At 41.2% G+C, this 22,653-nt stretch overlaps 1 protein-coding gene across 1 annotated transcript in view; it reads left to right on the top strand.

Moving 5' to 3' along the window:
- adamts3 (ADAM metallopeptidase with thrombospondin type 1 motif, 3) overlaps window positions 1-22,653 on the top strand; it is a gene marked incomplete at its 3' end in the record, with an annotated part of 93,645 nt that overhangs the window by 42,201 nt on the left and 28,791 nt on the right. Inside the window, exons 6-10 of the mRNA XM_079753189.1 lie at window positions 5,153-5,236; window positions 5,744-5,900; window positions 12,632-12,737; window positions 16,506-16,649; window positions 17,767-17,899. Of these exons, the coding sequence (XP_079609315.1) occupies window positions 5,153-5,236; window positions 5,744-5,900; window positions 12,632-12,737; window positions 16,506-16,649; window positions 17,767-17,899 (624 nt within the window). The remainder of the gene's footprint in view (window positions 1-5,152; window positions 5,237-5,743; window positions 5,901-12,631; window positions 12,738-16,505; window positions 16,650-17,766; window positions 17,900-22,653) is intronic.

Raw genomic sequence — 22,653 nt, 5'->3', positions numbered from 1 at the left:
CATTTGTTCCATTTAGGCCAAATAAGGCAGATTTGTTTTACATTAGAGTACATCTGAAAGGCTATTTTCCTGTCCTTTTGTGTGACATGGATAATGGGATTTGTTGAGAGTATCTAGTATTGCACAAGCAATTATGTGGCCATGAATACCCCTTTGACAATGGCAACAAAGTAATGGCTGGCAATGTCCAATTGCTCTAAGTTTTACGGTGAGGTTCCAAATGTGCTTTAACTTCACTTGTTCCTGGCCCCTGGGAATTTCATAGTTTGACACCTTTCATTTGATTTTTTTTCAACTACAGTTTATTTATACTCAACAGTGGTTCATTTCCAATGGACTTTGTTCAAATTAACTCTTTTCGAGTTTACCAGTGACCACTTTGTCAATGTTGTGGTGTTCGATTGGTGGGCATTCCGTGTTATCACAATTACAGTATCGAAAAAAGTTTGGACACTTGGACACAAGTTATTTCTTTATTTTCTATATTGTGTTTTTGTGAGTCTCAAGTAATTCCCCTAAAAACGAATTACATGCACTCAAAAGACAGCAATAGGACCTAGTTGGGATAGTCGTTGAAGCCTACTATTGGTATTTACCTCAAGTTGCCTCAAGTCAAGATGCAATTTAATCATGACTTCCACTAAAAAAGGTCAATAAGGCCATCGTTAAAGACTAACCATTTCACTAGAACACATTTCGTTTAGCTGCTGTCCGAAGTTTAAAAAAAAAGTGAATATTTTTTTAATTCATGACAAGCTTGAATAGAAAAAAAGATAAATAAAATAATTAATATTCTTTAGAAAAACACTGCATAATACATTTGAATGTGCATAATGTCATACTTTCTCTGTAACAGTGTATAAAACCAACAATTTGTTGTTGGTTTTAATTTCTACTCAGATTGCTTTCTTTAGATACAGTTGTATACAGTCGGTGTCGATGAATCTTTCTATGGTACAAAACATACACATGTTGACCAGTGTGTAGTTTCTCGTCACTCATTAGCGCAAGGACAAATTTTAAAGTGCTTCATCCTATATGGGGCTGACAGCTATAATCTAGCTGCCCAGAGGGACTCATGGTTACCTACACTTTCTGGACGTGACTTTGGCCTTTGGTCAACATTCAGAGTGCTTCTCAAAGGGCTCCTAATATGCTTCAATGGCAATTAAGGAGAGTCCTCGTGATAGATGCATGGTGTCCATTAGATGCATACAGTTACGGTTCATGCTGACCCCGGGAAACATACAAATGGAGTTAAGTTAAAGCTGATGTTGGCTAGATTGAAGAGCTATTATTTCACTATAATTTGTTATAAATTAAGTCGCAATCCATCAGCTACGAGTGAATGAAATGCACTGTAAGAATATCTGCTTCTAGTTGACTGTGTCTGCCTCTGTGTGAGCCAATTCTGATTTTAGAAATCTCCTGGCCCAATCACAGGTGGGTGAAACGCAATACTTCTCAATGTCAGAAACGTAGGGAGGGACAAAGCAGAGAGGGAAAGTTTTTAGGTTCTAAGTCTTGCTATTTTCTCCTCTCTCATGATCCCATATCTTTGCTATCTCGTGCTTTTTTAGGGTTAATAATTGCATTTGGGGGTACTACTAGAATAGGGTTACATGCCTGTATGTTGAAAATACCCCTTGTTATTCTCACACTGTTCATTACTACAAATCAATTTCAGCATCTTTCAAAAACGTTCTTTTTAGTATCATGTCACTTTAAGGCCCCCCTCCCAAAAAGCCCAGTCTGCTGTGATTGGTCAGTGCGCCCACTCTGTTGCGATTGGTCGAACACTTTGCACGTGTGTCGGCAAATTCACACCCCCGAGAAAATGTAAACATTGTGGGTAGCCAGGAGGCTCGACTTCTGCACTTCAGCACATTCCACAGTCTGACGTCACACTTTTACAGAAGAAAAGTTGGAGCGCAAATTTGCTGTTTCACAAACCTATTGAGGGTCATTCTCGGTGGGGGCGAATACTCCCCCTGGCTCAGGCTTTGATAATTTATTTTTTTAAACATACGCCATACAACAGTTTAAAGCAAAGGGAAATGTTGAAAAAGCATGATATCACCCCTTTAAATATACACAGATCTGTATAAAGGACTTTTTGTAAAACCATACCCCTTCATGAGCTAAACATTGTGATGACAGGGAACATGTGGTATAGTTCTAGCATAATTTCCATTGAGTGGCGGTGGTGGTTGTACTGTATGTTTCCAGACACAACACAGACTCGCATGCATGTCGGGCCTCATGAAGCTGCAGATCAAAGCCATTTCTTTGTGTTGGTTAGGTAGCGCCATTACCGCATCCTCAGTGTCTAGGTGATCATTTAGCATTGAATACCATTATGGATTCATTCCCTTATTAAGACTTTTCATTGTTAAAGATGACAGCCCCTTTCATGCTCATCACCAGTAATGGGGCGGATGGTGGTATAAGTTTGTATCCGGCTATCTTTCTGCAGTTGGGCTAAGCAGCATGTGTCTTTGTTCACTGACAGTGGAATTCTATACCAACCAAATGTAACATTAAAGTGATGGACAAGATACAACATAAATATGTAATGTACTTCTGGTTATAAGGGTTATCAAGGTGTATGTTTGAAAAGGAGGTTGTTTGTAATCCAACACTGTCTCATGTCATTTCATTCTGTTTTTTTCGTAGCCAGGCAGGTGACCAATTACCGTCACACTCCAAGCCAGGCCACTACTGACAGCATTTTAGACTTTGAAGAACAACAAATTACACACAACGGGGGGGGGGGGGGGGTCCAACACCTTAGCGGACATTGAGATGTAGCACTATATTTATAGAGCTTTATTCACACTACTAAAATATATTGGGTAGGTGTCTATTGAACACATAACTCTGTGATATTTGATTGTGTAATTTATGTGTTTCAATTCTGATTTGTTTCACTTCAAGGTTCATATAAATACAGATTGACTAATTATTTGATTGTAAGAGGATGAGGATATACAAGCCAGTTCAGTAGACAAGCTAGTTCAGGTCCAAGAAGGTACGTAATCTCCCTCATGTATTGTCAGACTCTTGTACATGGCAGCTTTGTTTGCACTTCTTTGTTCAAGCTATGATATTACTAAAATAATTCACCGCTGTACACTGGTTCAGTGGCCAATTTCTTTGTGTGTGTGTGTTTGGGTGTTTGGGTATGTGTGTGTGCATTGTTAGCAAGCATGCTTGTAAATTTATGTGTCAATATTGAGGTCAACCCTTTCTCTGAGCACATAATTTGTTCTACCTTTGGTAAAAGCTTTTCTCTAATTGTTTGTTTGTTTTTGACTTTTTTTCATTGTTTCCAGGAACCAACCAGGGCTACCTGATCTTCTTCTTATTGTGCTCACGTAGCTTCTGCCTAGTGGAGCAATCCACCTCTATTATCCTATTCATATCTCATTCTTTATGGTTTTCGATATTCAAATTATTGGAATTTGTAATGGTCAAATTTAATTTATAACAGTCGGTGCTACAAGCAAATGTTTAATTCCACCTTGGTATTTGAATATAGGTTGCTTTTTTTTTAAATTTCAACGGTGTGCAGTTTTATCTCAACCGTTTGGTTTTGGATACCCACTTTCTACAAAAGAGTGATAGCCTATTTTATTTATCAAACAGGGAAATAACCTCCAAAACTACCATCTTAAAAACATGGATGTATTAAAGAATGCACACCCAGAAAATCATATTCCCCCTCATCCAGAAACAGCCATTTGCTATACTATTTTACAGTAGGATGAGAAATTAAACCTCCAGTATTATCCTCTAAATACAAAGGATATGTTTTTGAAAGGCCGTAGCATACGCTCGTCCTCATCAGGCTATATGTGTTGAGTCTTCCATCTGTCTTTTCACCGCTGAGATTTTTATAGAAATATGCAGACTATTCACATCGCAGCTCATGGAAATAGCAATTAACGTGCGTGAAAACTTAATTGATCATCAGGCGTGAATTGACAAATGCATTTGCGAGGAAGGGCGAACTTTAGCCGACACATTTTAAAAAATATATAAAAAATACACAATATTATAATAGTAATTTCAGAATTATGTCAGTATTCATTTTTCTTTACTGTTCGATTTATATTCGACTCCCAAAATGAATGAATGAATTGAAAAACATCTTTTCAGAGAACTCTAACCTCCATTAAAGAACATATCTCATAGACGTTAGATAAGTATAAGTAAGATAACCGTCAACGTCTATAGTAGTGTCTGGTAGAGACGCAAAGTGATTATAGCTCTTCATATTTATTTTTCACTCTCTCTCTCTCAAACATTCTCTCTCATTGACACTCTCATTGTGACCTTTACACAGCGATATGCAATGGCAAGACAACACATTTCAACGTGCAGGCATTTCTTCGAATGCATTTTGTTTGTCTGAAACTTCAACTCAGAAACGGTTTACGTGCATAAATATGCATCTTCACATCATCTATATATGTATCCATATTCCTAAAAAGAGGTCACCATAAAAAGAGAGCTGTCATTACACAACTTCACTTCAAATGAATGCAGAAAAAAAATGTTTTTTATCGAGGTATGGTGATTGTAACCCCGATTTCATGATGGATAAGGTTTTTGTTATTGGAGAGAAGACAGGAATGCTTCCATTAATTAAAACATCCACCACAAGGTAACATCAAATGTGGTGTATGTGAGCTGGACCACGTATCTCATCCAAAGGACATCATTACCGAGACAGAGAGGATCTTTGAACAGACGGTAGCTCCTCAGGCAGGCAGGGTATTGTCAGAGCCCACTCACAGCACTGTACTCAGTCTGATGTCTATTAGCAGTGTGCAGTTACTCGCACTGGCTGTGAAAAATATGCACATAGAAGTGTATTCAAATGTGCTGTAGATACGATTTAAGAGTCATTACTTGAGGGTAATATGTATTAGCTTCGGAAATCGGGGAGGAGGATGAATGGGGTTCGGGGTCCATTATGCAAGATCATAATGACGACATAATGAACTATAGCATTAAAGTTATCTACATGAATAGGACAGATGCACGCATATAGGGGGAGGGTTTGGCTGAACGCCAGAGGGGTGTATCAGGCTTGAAGAAGAAATGAACACTCACACGTGGCTGTTGTTGTGTTGTGTCTCTGCAGGTGAATGAGATCTACCACGATGAGTCACTGGGGGTCCATATCAACGTTGTCTTGGTGAGGATGATCATGCTGGGATACGCCAAGGTGAGTAAACAACGTCGCAAGCACAATGTGTACTTCTCTCTCACGGTACAGTATAGCACAGCACATACACACAAATCAGGCTCCACGGGCCCCAAAGGGACAGGAACCCTTGTCCGATTGGCTTCTGTCTTGTTAATTTTCTCTGATGAATAGTCTCTATATATTAATGTATGCAGTTTATGCTGGATTGCTCTTAGAAGAAAGAAGACGTGGATTTCACTATCGTCAAAGTAGTTAAATCAGGAAATTTGTTGAACAATGTGACTCACCCAAAGTTACCCAAAACGACCCCGTGTACCCACGACATTGGGGACAGTGGAATCTGACGAGGCCCTTTCTAACTTAATGTCTGTAATTTGCAATGCTCATGGTGCATCAGAATGGGACTTGATCAACTCTTGTGGTTTCCGTCTCCAGTAATGACCGGGCTAGGCTGACTAGTGGCCATTTGCCACTCACGAGTCCTCCCTCTCCCCCCCACCTCCCTCTCCTTTCCTCCCCTTCCAGTCCATCAGCCTCATCGAGAGAGGGAACCCCTCCAGGAGCCTGGAGAACGTCTGCCGCTGGGCCTTTGCGCAGCAGAAGGCGGAGTCGGAGCACTCGGAGCACCACGACCACGCCATCTTCCTCACCCGCCAGGGCTTCGGCCCCACCGGCATGCAGGGTGAGCGGGCTGGATGAGAGTTGAATAGAGAAGGATGCAGCAGCACACGCACACTCACACACACACACACATGTTATGGAGTTATGTTGAGAGGCAAACATCTTTCTCTTTCTCCGTCTGTCAGTCTGTCTGCATGTCTGTTTCTCTCTCTTTCTCTCACTCCCTCTCTCTCTTTCTGTTTCTCCGTCGTTCTCTTCCTCTCCTCTCTCTCCCTCTCTGTCTTTCTCTCTCTCGCTTCCTCTCTCCCGCTCTCTCTCTCTCTTCCTCTCTCCCGCTCGCTCTCTCTCTCTCTCTCTCTCTCTCTCTCTCTCTCTCTCTCTCCTCAGCTGTACATGCTTGAAGTCATTATAGATATAGTCTATATAGGGATGCACGATATATATCGGCATTAATATTGGTATCAGCCGATGTTCTTCATTTTGAATGAATTAAACTGTAATCAGATAACGCGGTTATATGCTATAGACCCTATGGAATCTGTGGTATAAAGGCTGGGACGAATTTCGAATTATAAATATGTACACTATATGTTGAAAGTATAGACCGTTGCAATTCCCATTGAAACGAATGGCGCAGTGATTATTCTTCAAAACGAGAGCTGGTAAATTGTGAAAAATGAATTAAACTGTAATCAGACAACGCGGTTATATGCTATAGACCCTAGAGTATCTGTGGTGTAAAGGCTGGGACGAATTTCGAATTATAAATATGTACACTTTATTTGGAAGTTAAATACTTAACTTCCAAAGTGATTTTCAAATCGAAAATAAAGGAAGACATTCAAAAATTCAGTTTGCATGATTTTCAGTCTGCACAAAATGTTATTATCTCAGAAACTTTTTTTTAAAAACATATATCGATATCGGTAAATATCGGTTATCAGCCATAACAGCAAAATTAATATCGGATATCGGTATCGGCCAAAGTTTTCATATCGGTGCATCTCTAATTCTATATATTCTATGTATTCAGAACCTTCTGTGACTGTTACTGTTCTGTACTGTCCTTGTAAGGAGCAGAGTGCTCCTTACCCATGAGAGAGTGCGGTGTAGAAGGAGATAGAGACAGAGAAAGAATAAAGAGAGAGAGCGTGGTAGAGGGAGGTAGAGACAGAGAGAGTTAATAAAAAGAGAGCACACAAGAGAGAGAGAAACAGAAAAAATTCAATTAGACTGAAAGTCAATTGAGTTGGGTTCTCCTTTGAGCAAGTTTTTCCTAATCTGAGAATGTTTTTTTTATTTTTGACGAAATCATGAAAGCAGCTTCAATAATGCTGAAGAACTCACTGTACTAAGATAGATAGAGAGTGAGAGAGTCAGAGAGAGAGAGAGAGAGAGAGAGAGAGAGAAATGCTTACCCTAGCTGTTCGATCAGCTTTTTATTTAATCCTCCAACACAAGGGACGATTACAGTACTTTAAATTAAAATATCTGCACTAGCATTCTCAAGGTGCTGAGCAGAGACCCCCCGTTAAATATGTTGCAGTCTGAAGTCAGTATTTCCTTGATCATCTCAGCCGAGGAGTGACTGCTGTGTGTCACGTAGCAATGGTCGATGTAGCATATAGAAGAGGCAATAACCAGACTATCCAAACTACTTGGCTTCTTAGGAGCAAAGAGTCCATTTATCCGTATCCCATGTCATTTTAATTAGCTCACAGAGTCATGGCAGTGTGACCTTAAGAGTGCCAGGCCGCTGTTTCCTCCATTTACAGCCCGGTAATGGCTTCAACAGTCATTCAATTTGTTCTTACATTCTAGGTGCTTTTGCCTACCAAGCTTGCTTTGTCTGAAAGAGGATGATGCGGTCATCAGTTTCTCCCTCTGGTGAATTGGTAAACCCTGGTAATTGCTGTGGTCTGTGAGCCTGACGTGACGACAGATTTCTCTGCTCTATGCTGGTTAGCGTCACGCTAATATATAAGCTTCCCAAGAATTCAACGCTTTCATGTAACACTTTTCAAGATCCCAAAGCGCTCTACATAGGGAGATTTAGCAAACAAAGTAAATATAATTACAGATAAAGGACCATATATACATCAGCTCAGTTGCTTCTTACAGTTTGGCAGCATTACATTAATGTGTTTTACCCTGATAAAGCTTAGCGACTAACATAACACATGCAGAAAAGCTCTGTGCCTGATACAGATAGATCTTACAAAGTTTGGACCAAACACAATATAATGAGAAACAGCCTCAGTTGACGAATGATTGTTCACAACAATTAACACATCAACCGACAAAGCCAGCATACTTTTATCTTGTATTGTTTATTATTCTTAACATCCCCGATGTCACCACCAAGGTGAAAATGTTTTCTCTTGCCCACAACTATTGTGTCTGTCTAGCCAGAAGATTTCCTAACAATCTGCGCCTTTGAGGTTGCGCTATTGTGACGAGAATAAAACACATTAAAACAAGACACATATGTCATGTTGCTGTTGTTCTGCGAAACGTCTCGCCGTGATGCACGAAGACGCGTCAACCATTCCTCTGACAGCTCTGGTTTCTCTGGGAAGAATGGGAACGTCAAGCCCAGTGGTGGGTGGGAGAGTTTATGTTTATGTCTGTTATACATCGTCTTCAAAAATGATCCCCCTCAAAAATGAACAAAAAAAACCTGAAGAAACTTGAAAATCAGGGGAAATAATGAGGCTACTTGGGATCGAAACGGGCGAAGACAGGAGCAAAGGTGACATTTGGACGGGATGGGATTAGCAACAATAAAGACAAGCGGAGTGTGACAGCACAGGAATAATGAACCGGGATGCGGTCTAAGTGACGACCGTGAGTCAACTAGTGAGCAGACAACAGGAGGCGTGTCTCCCTTCTCATTTCATCCCAGGTAACCAATCTAAAATAAAGGGCACAAGTACATCAGAGACAGAAAATCAATGGAAGGATCTCAAGGTTGCAGGACGCTCTCCCATTTTTACTTTTTTCCGCCTCTATTTTTTTAAGGAGCCACTTGTAAAGAGACACTCGCAGTTGTCTCTTTGTCTTTGCCTCTAATAAAGGTACCTTCACCTTGAAGCCCTCCTGAGACCTATTGAAGGCACCTATGCATAACCAACGCTGAAAAAAGGGGCTAACAAACATGGATTTTCACGCCATTAGTTTTTTCCCACAATCTTTAAATTTGCAATTCAAATGACATTCAAAGCACAGCTATTTCTCAATCCGTTAATACAACACAAATTCTGTACCCTCTACCCATTCAACTGGTCTACCTCATGTAAACAGTAGAGTAGTCTAAATCATTTGTGTATATAGTGGTAACACGGATCCCGACATTATTACTTTTGCAATGCAATCAACGGTTGCCTATAGGGTTTTCATTTCAGAGAAACCAATGACTTTGAGCTTAGCATTTGGTCGGTTCTCTACATTTATATGAGATAAGCCCTATCCATCTCTATTGGCCTCCCTCCTGCTCAGCCAGTGCTGGAAGCCTGAATGACGGAGGTGTATGCAATCGTCTGCTAGTGATCTTTAATGAGGTGCCCAACCCCACCACCTCAGGCAGGTCCTTCAAAGACCATTGCTCCGTTCCATGGCTCACCGTTATACGCTCGAGAAGCATCAAAGCTTCTCCAAAGCCGAGGAGGAACCGAGTGAGGAACTCACCTGCTTCTCAGAAGACAGGTCTGTTAAGGTTCTGTTCATTTCACTGATTGATGAGTGCAATCATTGCTAGACAAAACCTTGCAACCCATTGTTTAAATCTTGAATCACTTTAGCAACATCAGTCAGTATGGGGAGACATTGTGTGTTTGAAAGTGCCACAGCGTTTCTCATGCAAGGCATAGCAAAACAAAGTTTACATGATAAGCCTAGGTCACAGTATATATTTGCTTGGATTCAGGATTTTACCACACTCCAACACTCTTGAGTCCATGTACAAGCCCTATATTAACTTTTTTTCTGGGGGCAGGCAACTAAGCCTGGCCTGCCCCCAGATTGATCTCAAGCTTGGGTGGGGGGGGGCAATTGAGAGAAAGAGACCGTTGAAAACTGGATAAAGGCACACAGTTTAGTGTAGGAAACCAACGGCTAAATGGCAACAAAGCTCAGGTCGGCAAAGCGATACTTAGTACAGCAAAACCGTACAAACATAGAGCCACAGTCTACATGTGGCTGCCCCAGGCGGGATTTCGACTTACTTTGATTTCCCTCACATAAATGGAAGGACATTGTTTGGAAATGTACCCTCATTTCTGGCCCACAACAAGAAATCCCTGAAGCGAATAAAATGCACAAAAATATAACACACACATAAAAACCACTGCTTGGTAAATGTCGTTTTCCTTACCGTCCTAGCCAGGGACGATGACAGGCCTTCAACCAGACAATTTGTGACTTAATAGAACTGTTGATGTATTTCAGAGTGAGAGATGAAGGACGGCTTTAAAGATGACTGTGGGCCTCCACCCCCAGAGACAATCAGAAGAAACAAAACAACAGACCCATGACCGCGACACAATGTGGCCCGCCTCTGTCTGCTCCGGAGTTGTTGAGGTTTTTCAGATATCGTCGATATTTACACCTGCCCACTGCCTCAAGGGCTCTGTTTCTCTGACTGCATGGAGAGAAACCACCGTCAAGAGGGGCCGCAACTTAACAATTACTCCTGAGAGCAGTTGAAGCTCTTATGGTTGAGAATTGAGTAGTTGGCAGGGAATCGCAAAAGTGATGGAAGACCATTCCCAGTGCTCTTCAAAATCATTTAGCCAGCCAGGGAGCCCTCTTTCATGATAAGATTTTCGTGAGAAAGTTATTTTTAATAAATGCTAGCATAACCCGCAGCTTGAGTTGTGTTTTGTTTATCCGTATGGCGCGCAAACAGCCATCCATGCACATTAGGGGGATTTGCTGATTGACCCTAGAGCTCTTACAAGCCTTGCTCTGAGGGGCTAGAAGTCCTCTGTGATAACAGACCCCTCTGCTGGATGACCCACTGTCTCCATTAAGGATGTGGCGGTGGGCACAGAAAGCACTATGCCCTTTAGTTCTTGTGATTGGTGCCAGAAGTTCAGAGGAACCCGGGTCGACGCGATTGCTCCGATGAGGACCTCTGACGGGGTTTTGAAGAGTCTTTAGATCCTCTGCCTTTCAGCACCATACTGCCTCTCACAATTCCATTTGATCCCCCCATGTCCCCCTGCATGCTCACGTTGCCCGTCTGGCCAAAGTGCTGCCTCGTTAGGATCAAACATCAAAGTAGCGCAGTAGTGCTACTTTGAGCTTCTTGGCTTCAGTATCTGCCTTGTGCGGCCTTCCCCCGAGGCAGTCAAATCCTGTTTTTATCGTCCAGGTCAACCGAAGTGACGAACCCTGTGGGATCAGGACGTGTACGTTAACACCTTCTTTGGTATCGCTGTTCAATGTTCAATAGTATTCAAATGAGCCTTGGTTGGAGAAAAAAGGGTTATGGATACAAAATGTTGTTTGAAACGGAGGAGGAGCATCAAGGGTCCCCATCAATGAGGAGCCCGCCCAAGGCTCAAGGGCCAATTCAGTTTTAAAGGGCATAGCTTATGGCCAATACAACATCCACTGTCATTCCATGTGGGGCAGATCAGAAAAAAAAGAGAACAAGAAAGAATATGTCAATCGATAGACAATCGTTGTCTATTACTACTGCCATCTATTGTTTCTATTTTGTCCAGGGATTAGTCCCAATAAGAGCATTTTCTTCACCCAACTTGTTGTTTTCTTGAAGCCATAACCATTAGGAGAGGATTGCCTGCCGCTTTCTTCATAGGAATCAGTGGCAAAATTTATTAAATAAGGTCTACGGGGAAATTATCTAATAATCACTCTTCTCCTGGCTTCATTTGACCTATTGTGGGGGTTTTCATCAGCGGCATGGCAGGCCACAAGACGAACAGCACCACGTTCTCCTGTGGTAGCGTGACTGGGTTTGATATTTAATAATTTATGCGGCCAGAGTTAAACCACACTAAGTATTTAGTGTGTATTTCATCCTCTCCCATCTGGAGAGCATGAAGATACATACAGCAGAATCCAGCGCTATTTTAAAAAGAAAACGAGAAAGTTAGTTTTGCATTGTTTTCTTATATATCACTGGATCACGCTGTGTATTCATCCTATGATCTTTTCGGACATGCGTTTTCACTCACTATCCGAACAATCAAGAAAAGTTGCAAAGCGTAGAAAGAGTAGGAAAAAAGGTACATCTAAAAAACAAAAATTATACAAATACAATTATTTTTAAGAAATAACAACCGACACTGGAACACGTCCAAAATCTTCCTCTGTCTCTGTGGACTCTGTAGACTCCCTCGTGCGCGCGTCTCATGACGAGACGCCTCATCACTCATCCTGATACGCGATTGCCGATCAGTGATTGATCGTTGATCAACCACCACCTCAACCCCCAACCCATATCCCCTACTTAACACTTTTCGGTGCATTCCAGCCAATCGATGCCCGTGTCGGTTCCTCCCATCACTCTCCCCTCAACATCACCCTCTCCTCATGTGGATCAGGCTGATGCCCTGCCGCATGGTACACAATGCTTCCTTCCAGTCTTTCACTGTCTCCTTCGACAAGGCTGCTGCTGTCACATCTCCCCCCCCCCCCCCAATACAAACACACATACACACACAAACACACACTTTATTTTCCTCAAACTCTCCATGTCTGTCATTACGTGAATTTTGCTCTGCCTCACTCTCCCCTTAATCTCTAATTACCCTCTGTCTCCAGGCTACGCTCCAGTGACTGGCATGTGCCACCCAGTGAGAAGCTGCACCCTCAACCATGAAGACGGCTTCTCCTCCGCCTTTGTCGTGGCCCACGAGACCGGACACGTGTAGGTCCAGGTTTATGTGGGGAGGGCAAAATCCATTGTGTTGTATTGGAGCACTCCTTGGTCCCCCGATGATTTGAATTTTAGCTCCCGCTGGTGGATTGTGTCAGAGCTCTGACACAAGAAGGAACACAAATTACAAACGTACAGTCATACTTCTGTAATATATACACTTGTATGTGTGTGTAGGTACTACAGCAACTCACATGTTTGTCATTGGTGATCCACCTTGTGTCACATGAGTGCATGCACATGCATGTGGGAATGCATGTGTCCACCCCACATCAGAGTTCTGACACAAGGAGGAACACAAATGACAAACTTACAGTAATTTATGTTTACAGTCAAACTTACACAGAGTGTATCTACAGATACTCATATGTTTGTAATTTGTGATCCTCCTTGTGTCACATGAGAGCATGAACATGCATGTGAGAATGTCCACCCCACATGTGCATGCATTGTGTTCTTTTGATCAGAATACAAATATACTGACCATGGAGACAATAGGCATCGGAGTGGCTAACCCTCTTAATCTGTTGTCGTTGATTAAGTCTGACCATATTATTCAAACACAGTCCAGTCAACCACCCTCGCTTATCGAGTCAAAAGATCAGGGCACTCAAGTCTCTGCGACGGTCTTTACAAGTGTGTTCAAGCAAATATGCATACAGATATAATTTGGATTAGGGTGGAGCACCATCTGCTTGACGAAGCCAAAGGGATTTTTCCACAGGATCGAAAATTGTTCAGAATAAAGGAAGTGCCGGGGGAAAGCGATGATTCTCCTCTGGTTTCAATTAGAAGGCCAAGGTTCACGCTCACACATTGGCAGTCGCACACCTTGTTTTGGATGATCTCGAGTCGGATACTCAAGTGGCGCCACTCCCAAGGCAGAGCTGTTGGTGACCCCGTGTAGTCTCAGATTCAGCAGAGCAACAGAGATAGGGTATCACGCAGAATAAGCCTCAAAGCAATCCATCTGTCACGTAACAGTCATTTAATAAAAAAAAACAAAGGCTCTACTATGGAACTATGGAAGTGTAACGCATTCACTTGAGAAAACAGTTTCTGCTCTTCAGAAAATTGAAATCAGAGAAAAGTTTGAATGGATAAAAAAAATAAAAGTAGGCTCTTAGGTACAGAAGTTTTATGCATTAACTTGAGAAAATGTATTCTGCTCTTGTTTTTTCTAAATTAAGCACATCATTTTCTCCGAATTCTCAGAAAAGTTTAAATGTGTTTAAAAGTATGCTCTTTTTTCTAAATGAACGAGTTAATGAACTCTAAGAATTCTGAGGACGGTTTTGCAAAAATATAAAAAATCTGCTCTTGTTTTTCTGACTTTAAAGATACCTCACCTCATGAGGTATCTCATTAAGTCAGAAAAACTGGGCAGATTTATTTTTTGCATAAAAACCCTCAGAATTCTGAGATAATTATATCGTTTATTCAGAAGAACATGAGCAGACATAATTTTCTCGGGTGAATGCATTAGGCTTCCGTACTTAGGGGAAAGAGAGCTTCACTTGGGATCCTGCGGTATCTCCTTAATCTAGTAAAATAGAGCAGATCAGTTTTCTTAATTCTTAGATAATAAACTTGTTAATTCAGAAAAACAGCAGATTCTTTTCTCCACAAAACTCATAAAAACGAATGATGTCGTTAAGAAACAACAAGGGCCGAATTCGTGTGAATGAATTACGCTTCTGTCAAAAACAGCTTACAAAAAACAATCAAATAAACATCATAGAATTTATATAAGCTTTGGTGCTGTCATTCTATTCAGTTCATTCTGGGTCTAAAAATGGTGTTACTTGGTTCTAGGTTCGTAGTGACTTTACAGAGCCAGAACAATTAGCATCTACTGTATATAACCGGTGAGAAACTCAATAAACATGACATTCCCAAAGAGGGGAATGGCAACAAACCCATTAACCAATCTGCTCTCCCATCCCGCTAGTGCAATAATCCTAAAAAATGAATTATCTTTAACCTCAAATGTACAGATATGAATAATTGGATATTCCTAACATTATTCATAAATAATATGTTATATATAACTGACAATAGAAGACACATATAAAGGTTGTCCTTACAGCCAAAATGGCTTTTAGTATCATTTAATAATAGCTCATTGAAATGAATGACTTTGCCGTCGACTTTGGCAATAATCCAAAGAGAGAGAGAAAGAGAAGGAGAGAGAGACATTATTCCTTTTGAGAACCAGCTGGAGGGCTTAAAGGCCAGTTGTTTTCACAGAGACATCAGGCTTGCTTTAAAGGGCCACAGATAGAAATCATAAAGAGATGGCCATATCTACCTTTTAAAAAGCTATTTTATTATTCTTAACAGTCTTTGTATTATTTGTAGCTATGTATAAAGCAGTGTGGGCCCATGGTCAACATATATTCTTTGTAAATATTTTTTATTTATTCGGTTTCTATGTACTGTTATGTCTCAATTGTACATGACAAAAACTGAGTGTCAGTGTAACTTCTATAAATAATGCATTTCGACAAAATTATAGGTTAGGCCTTTAATTATGCCTATAGGGAAATACGTAGGACATGTGATGGAAGTTTATGTAGTAAATATATAAAACCTTAAAGTTAGAGATTTAAAAATCAATAGCAATTCCAAAATATATAAGAATAACATTAAAGGTTGAGACGCATTAGGCAGCTTATTATTAGTGGACTAACTAAACAACTAATTTGATGTACTAGATGTATTTGTGTTCCTCACTTTTCATCATTTGTATTTCTGCCGGTTGCTAGTGGCTTCCCCTGGGTCTTCTGTCAAAATAATAATGTTTTATTAAACTGCCTAGATTCAAGATTTTAAGAGATTTTAACCATGGCTTTCTAAGGTTCTTGCCTTGCCATTGCATCCAGAAAAATCCAGAACACGTTTCCCATTATCGTGGTAGAAAAAACGACGTGAAACATGGCCATGAAAATTTCTGAATGCCTTTTTAAGTTCAACCTCCTGAAGTTGTAATGAATCTAAAACTTGCACTAGACCTATCTGGAGGGAAGGAATCGTTGGAAGAGTCGTAAGTTCAAGTTCAAAATACTTTATTGTCCCCCATGGGGCAATTTGTTGTGCAGTAGATAGTATACAAATCCAAGTCACACACAATCACACACACACACACACAATAAAAAATGCTATACAATCAATAAATAGTAGTCAATAAATAAATATAAATAATAATTATACACATATACTATATATATATACATATATATTATGTATATATATATAGAAAGGCAGAGGCTCAGCATATCCAAAAGTGTGAGTTGGGGGGGAGGGGGGGGGGGAGGTTTTATCTACGGTTCTTTATAGAAGTAATTAAGACGGCTGCCAAAGAAAAATGTCCAGGAGAAGACGGTGAAACGGCCTGACATCCTGTCCAAATAGCTGGGCTGGAGGGCACATAGAAGCCCCACCTATCTGCATTGCATAGCTTGATTTGCTCTCTGTAAAATAATTGTCCATAGACGATTGGCTGCAAGACATATCAGAGATATCGAAATCCTACCTCGGACCACAATTACAGAGCTAGAGGTTTTCTCTTCCCATTTTTTACAGCACTCAACCCACGACACACATTTCATAGCTCTTGAAAAACACACACAGAGACACACACACACACACACACACAAACTATGGTCTACAGTTTCTCTGGTGCATTGTTGTGTAACTGAGGGGACCCATGTTGCTGACTCACCTCTGTCTTTTGGTTTTGGGGGGGGGGGTCTTCAGACTGGGGATGGAGCACGACGGTCAGGGGAACCGCTGTGGGGACGAGACCACCATGGGCAGCGTGATGGCCCCCCTGGTGCAGGCGGCGTTCCACCGGTATCACTGGTCCATGTGCAGCGGGCAGGAGCTGAAGCGCTACATCCAGTGAGTCAACTTCATTTTGTTCTCTCACCTACATTGACTCACCACACAAACACACACACACACACACTCAAGCACGTGGGCACACACACACGTGGATGTGCGACCCCATGTGGGCACAAACATGTGTGCGCGTGCACACCAAAGGGTGGTGACTTAGTGTCTCATATCGATCACTGTTCTGTGACAGGTTGTGTGAGCTAAGTCCTCCAGGGCGATTTTATAACAGTGGATACGTTATAAAGTGTGACAGCACAATAGCTTGAAAGCCTGAAATGTCTGAAATAAAGCGTTGGGAAACAGCTTCACTGTTTTTTTTGTTTTAAATAACGGTTTCCTTTCTATATCCCATTTCGCCGTAGCGTAATGACATTCAAGTGCAGGCCTATATGCTGTCTGCCTTCCGCCGCACAGTTTACGGGCAGCTTTTCTGTCCCTCCTTAACGCAATCATGATCTGTGACGAGCCCCGATCCGTTGCAAAACAGATCGAGATTTGTTGAACAAGACTTCAGGTTTATTCTTCAAAAGTCACAGTAAACAAAAAACTGAAATAGAATAAACTACAAATGGAATATGGAATATGGATCTATGGTAGCCTCTCTAATGAGACGTGCGCTCATTCATACATTACACAAACATGTCCAGCCCCGTTTGAAGCCTGTATGTTTGCAGGTTTGGACAAAAGGACCTGTTGCTCTGGTAGTGAAGCAACAATTTAAGCCATTTCAAATGACATTGAAGACAATCATGGGTTTATTTCTGATTGTAAACTTAAATTCCAGATATCTGAGTAATTAGTTACGTGGAACAGCTTATGACATCCCATTGGCTGTTGCCACCATAATCACAGATTTCTTTCTCAGTCTTCCCAAACACACACACTACGCAAGTTGGGCCGATAAGTCAAAGCGTTCTGAAAACAACCGTCAGGGTGGGTGGCTGAATCCCTTTCTTGAGACAAGACTCATTATCTTGTGTCTCATGTTGTGTCTTGTAAGTCGCTTTGGATAAAAGCGTCTGCTTAATGCCCTAAATGTAAATGTAAATGTTGTCAAGGTTGTTGTTCACCGTGTATGGTTTTCGATTCTAGCTCTGTCCTTGCTCTGTATCTTTGCCAGGTCCTATGACTGTCTCCTGGACGACCCGTTCAAGCACGACTGGCCTCAGCTGCCAGAACTCCCTGGCATCAACTACTCAATGGACGAGCAGTGCCGCTTTGACTTTGGTGTCGGCTATAAGATCTGCACTTCAGTGAGTACGGCCCACAGGCGTCACATAAATAGGCAGCGAATTAGGGGATCCAATGCCACTGAGGGAAAATGTAATAGCTGGAGGTTGGCGAGTATGAAAGCTGTCCAAAGTCTTTTTCCTGCTTAAATGCGCCTTGACAATTACATAATTGCAATTCAGTCCCTAGGTGACCAACTCTGGCAGTGAAAACGTCTCGTTAAGGTATTCAGTGCTTCAAATTCCCAGCTATGAATCATGGATATGATCCCGGCTGTTTTTTATAGTTTTCGGCGAAGTGTTTCAAGTTTTCTATAATTAATTTGGCTGGTAGACACTTTTATTTTGCACTTCCTGTCCCCTAAGCCCTCACTAATGACCAGTGAGATCTGCAAGGTAGACGTGCAATCCCAATTTCCCCAAAAGAGTGGAGTTTATACAGAGTAACAGAGAGCCAGCAGATAAGCTGTGCTAATGAATCCCCTGAGAGCTGAACACAACAGTCAACTACAGTCACATTTCACAACATGGATAGAAGACTTTTCCATTTGAGCAAGAGCAGAGCAGTATAATACAGCCATGTCAATAGCAGGCATAATGATGCTGCTGTATTGTACGGGTAGGGATTCATATGGAAGTAAATCTGTGCCATCGGATTTTGAAAATAAAAATTGTAGGAAGAAGCTGGATTTTTTGCCTCTGAATTTTTCAATAAATCATTTTCACCTTTATTTTTCAATGTTAAAAAATTCCAAATCAAATATTCAACGTTAAGAATTTCAACTTAAATATTTTCAACGTCCCCAAATTCAACATGCCAAAGTCAGCTGCAAAATTCAATGTATGAAATTCAGCGTTAACATCGGGGGACCCAAGTAAGAGCAATCGATCCTAGATGCTAGATCGTGGTCAAGCAAGGAGAGCAAGCGGGTGTTACTCAGAATTCTGTGACCCACCGAAAAGTCTGACACCAGGGGGTGCTGTTACACATTTTCTGCAACATGCACGAGTTTGAAGCTAGACAGGCATGAAGTCATTCACGTGCAGAAACATGCATGAGCTTAAAACGTAACGTTTGTATCGTCATCGTCATCTGTGGTGGCATAACAAGAGTGCAACGAGCGCGCAGAGCCAACACTATTCCGCACCGAGTGACATGATACAGATATGAGGATGACAAATTAAAAGCAGGTTGCTGTCGGGCGCTTCTTCCCGAGGCACGCCGTGCTTCCACTGGAACTACAAGCTGCTGGCGCTTCAGTTGCCCAATACCGTCGGCTCTGCGCTCTCGTTCCACAGTGGGCGGCGGGCTTCAGATCGCCCCAGCACCACACCAAACGTAGGCAAAGGGACCTCGGATCGCCCCAAATTGGTGCCCTAATAAATTGGGCTCCTTAACCCACTACAATTACCCTTAAGCTGCATGTAAATCCAGCCAAGTTACTGCATTTTACAGGCCGATACAATGGATAGGGCGTAGGCTGAGGTCCACCACCGTTGCTTCTCTCCCCATAAAAAGCTACAGTCAGTGTTCAATGACGTTGATTTACCTTGGAGCATTTCCTTTAATAGGCTACTGTGTAAAATGATGTTTAGAATTAACGTTTGTATCAAGAAAGAAAGAACCAGCGAGTGACGCTCTTATTACCGTTCTCTTTGCTTGACCGAGATCTAGCATCTAGGATGGATTGCTCTTCCTTGGGTCCAGGGGCGATTCTAGGGTCAGAGCTTTAGAGGTGCTGAGCACTCAATGAGCCCCACTGCCACACCACCCACCCTTTTTTCACACAAAAACAAAAAATATTTCTATTGAAAAATAACTTCATAATTTTAACATTGGTTCAACTAACTCAAAAGATTTTATGTTTTGGACATTATTTAACAATTTCAAAGACGAACAAATATAATTTTTAGAATAACATTTCTTACTCCCAAGTTTTAGGGGTGCTGAGCCCCTTTTTAGGGGTGCTTCAGCACCCCTACAAATGGGCTAGCCTCGCCCCTGCTTGGGTCCCCAGGTGTTTTTCATACATTGAATTTTTCAGGTCACTTTGGCATGTTGAATTTGGGGATGATTAAAATATTTAAGTTGAATTTTTTTAACGTTAAATATTTGATTTTGAATTTTTTAACATTGAAAAATAAAGGTGAGAATGATTTGTTGAGAAATTTAAAGAGTTATATTAAGAGGCAAAAAATCCAGATACGTTATTTCAATGCATAAATATTAATATCAAAATCCAATGGCACAGATTTACGACCATAGATTCAGACACATTTTTCTGCTGAAGATTAACTTTAAGTCCATTGTTGTTTGTTTTCTTTGGTTTTGTTGAACTCACTTCCCTTTTGGAAAAAATTAAATGTTGGCTTCACAATCTACTTTAAGTCTTATTTGAAGTAACATAAAGAACATGAAGTACATTTTACACAATGGAATGAATGGGAAAAAAACATTCACCCCACAACATTCAGAAAGACATTTGCATAAATAGATTTTGTTTGGGGTTAATGACGTCGGAGTAGATTGGTTTTTCAGCGAGCCGGCATGTCCATCAGTGTGACAAATGTCTTCCACCGGCCTTTCCTCCGACACACTTCCAGGTTGTGAGAATGTGGTCCATCAAAATGTGCTTTTCACTGAGTTTGTAGACATAATACCACAGTTTTGTCCTTCCGAATTAACCTGGGGCGACACCATAACACAGTGGGGTTTTTAAATAGAAAATCTCAGCAATGTATTAATGAGAGGATATCAGAATGGAAATATACTTTAAGTATACGTTTATTTGAGGAACAAGAGGGACGTTAGGACGCTTTAATAAGATCATTAATTAAAGCATCCTGCGCATTATCAGGCAATTTGAAACAATCACACACCAGGGATATGTCAGTTTCTAGGCAGCACAATTTCTTCTGCGACGCACATTTCACTGAACCATTCAGTTTTAGTTGTCTTCAATGCCAAGCTTTCACCCCCTGAGGGATTTGAATACATGCTCATTAATTTAAAAAATATATATTTGCTGAATGAAACAAATCAACTGGATAAGTGGCACAGCCAAATATTAAGAAGCATCTTTTTACCTAGGGACCTCTGTTTATCCGACTGGAAAGTAAGAGTCTTCTGAACAGTTTTTAATGTGTCTAGTGACTTGCTGCGCTGACGTGCGGTCTCCCCTTGCTTAACGATTTACCTCCGCTCGCAACTGTGCCTCCCATCCCAGGATTTGTCTCTTTGTTTGATGGTTAACACAGCATAAAAAAGGAAATAGTACAACTAATAGCTTTTCCAATTCAAAAAAGGATACCCCGGTTACATTCTAATCTGAAGCCAACGTCCAGCTAAACTCTCAGGCCCTACAGAATTTCGTGATCACATTAATTCCCGCAGCTTCTACCAATTTTGACCTGAGGCTTAGCTCAGGTCAATATCCAATAGGAATCACATGTTCATATAGTTATACACAGTTTGTAAAAAAAAAAGAAAGGAAAGTACATCATCTGATTTGTGATAATGAACCCCTGGTACTTCTAGTCAGTACAGTTTATATGTAATACGCTGTTCTGCTTTGTTCATCACTGAACAGCCACCGTGTGCCTCCAACCACGATAACCTTGTAGCATTAAATACCAGACCACGGGTGTGCAAATACGCTAAACTCATGAGTTAATTGCCCTCCAATTGGCCGTAAAAAATTGTCTCAGGGAGCTTGCAGGTGCTATGGCTTGGTGGATCATGACCCTGAGACCCTCTCCAGAGGCAGCAATACAATATACCAGTTGACCCCCCTCTTAAGGCTAACACAGTGGAGGCTTCCGCAGAAGTTACCACTAAAGCCAATCGCCGGGGTGTCTTGCATGGCACCCTTGGAGGCTAAGTGGCGAATGAGGGTTGACCAAAAAATAGAGAGAATGACTCTTCTCTACTTGATACTGTGAGTAACATGCCCTCTGTTCAGGACATCGCCTCACCTGGAAGACATTGGCAGTAGGTGTTGTTGTTGTGAGCTCTCGGTGGGGTTCATCTTGTTTGTCTTGTTTCTTTTATTCTCCCATGAGGAAGACAAGGCGTGGTGGAGTATAAGTCACGATGTTGCCAGTAGAGGAGGGGGATGTGGACTCCATAAAGACTCCCAGAGGAGTCTTTATGGAGGGTTTTGTCAAGAGATATTGGGGTAATTGTGATTTATCGTGTGGAGGCCAGTGTGGAAACACTCAAAAGAGATGCAATGGACGCTCAACCATAAACAGTCTTTGACAGATTAACTGTTTTAAGAAATTATAAAATACCCATTTGTTTGGACAGGCTTTTTATCAGTCTTTTGGAGCCGACTCTGTCTCATGTTTTTACTGCATTTTAACTTATTTTAGCTCTCTTCTCATTCCTGTTTTTTATAGTTGGTATTATTAAGATATTCTCTCCAATCTTGATAACTTTGTCCTTGACTACAGTGTCTGTATTGCTATCATATTGTTTTGATTTAATTCTCCCTGTTAAGCACTTTGTAACATCCGTTTATACTGTGCTAAATAAATGACCATTATTATTAGTATTATTATGACAAACAGCTAGGGAAAAGTTGTTTTAACATTGATCTGTTGCCCACATCCGTATTTTACCTGTTTATTATTGGTTGTTATCGTCTCCAATTGGCCATAAATAAAAGTCACAACCGAGAATATTCGGTGGAATCTACTGGAATCTACTCAGGGAAAAGGTGTGCACATATTTTATTTTCTCTGACAGTGGCATTAAATATTCACACCGAATACCA

This window comes from Pollachius pollachius, assembly GCF_949987615.1.
Source record: "Pollachius pollachius genome assembly, chromosome: 1".
Classification (NCBI taxonomy): Eukaryota; Metazoa; Chordata; class Actinopteri; order Gadiformes; family Gadidae; genus Pollachius; species Pollachius pollachius.
Note: the sequence above shows the minus strand (reverse complement) of the source record. Positions and strands in the feature narration are given on the sequence as shown.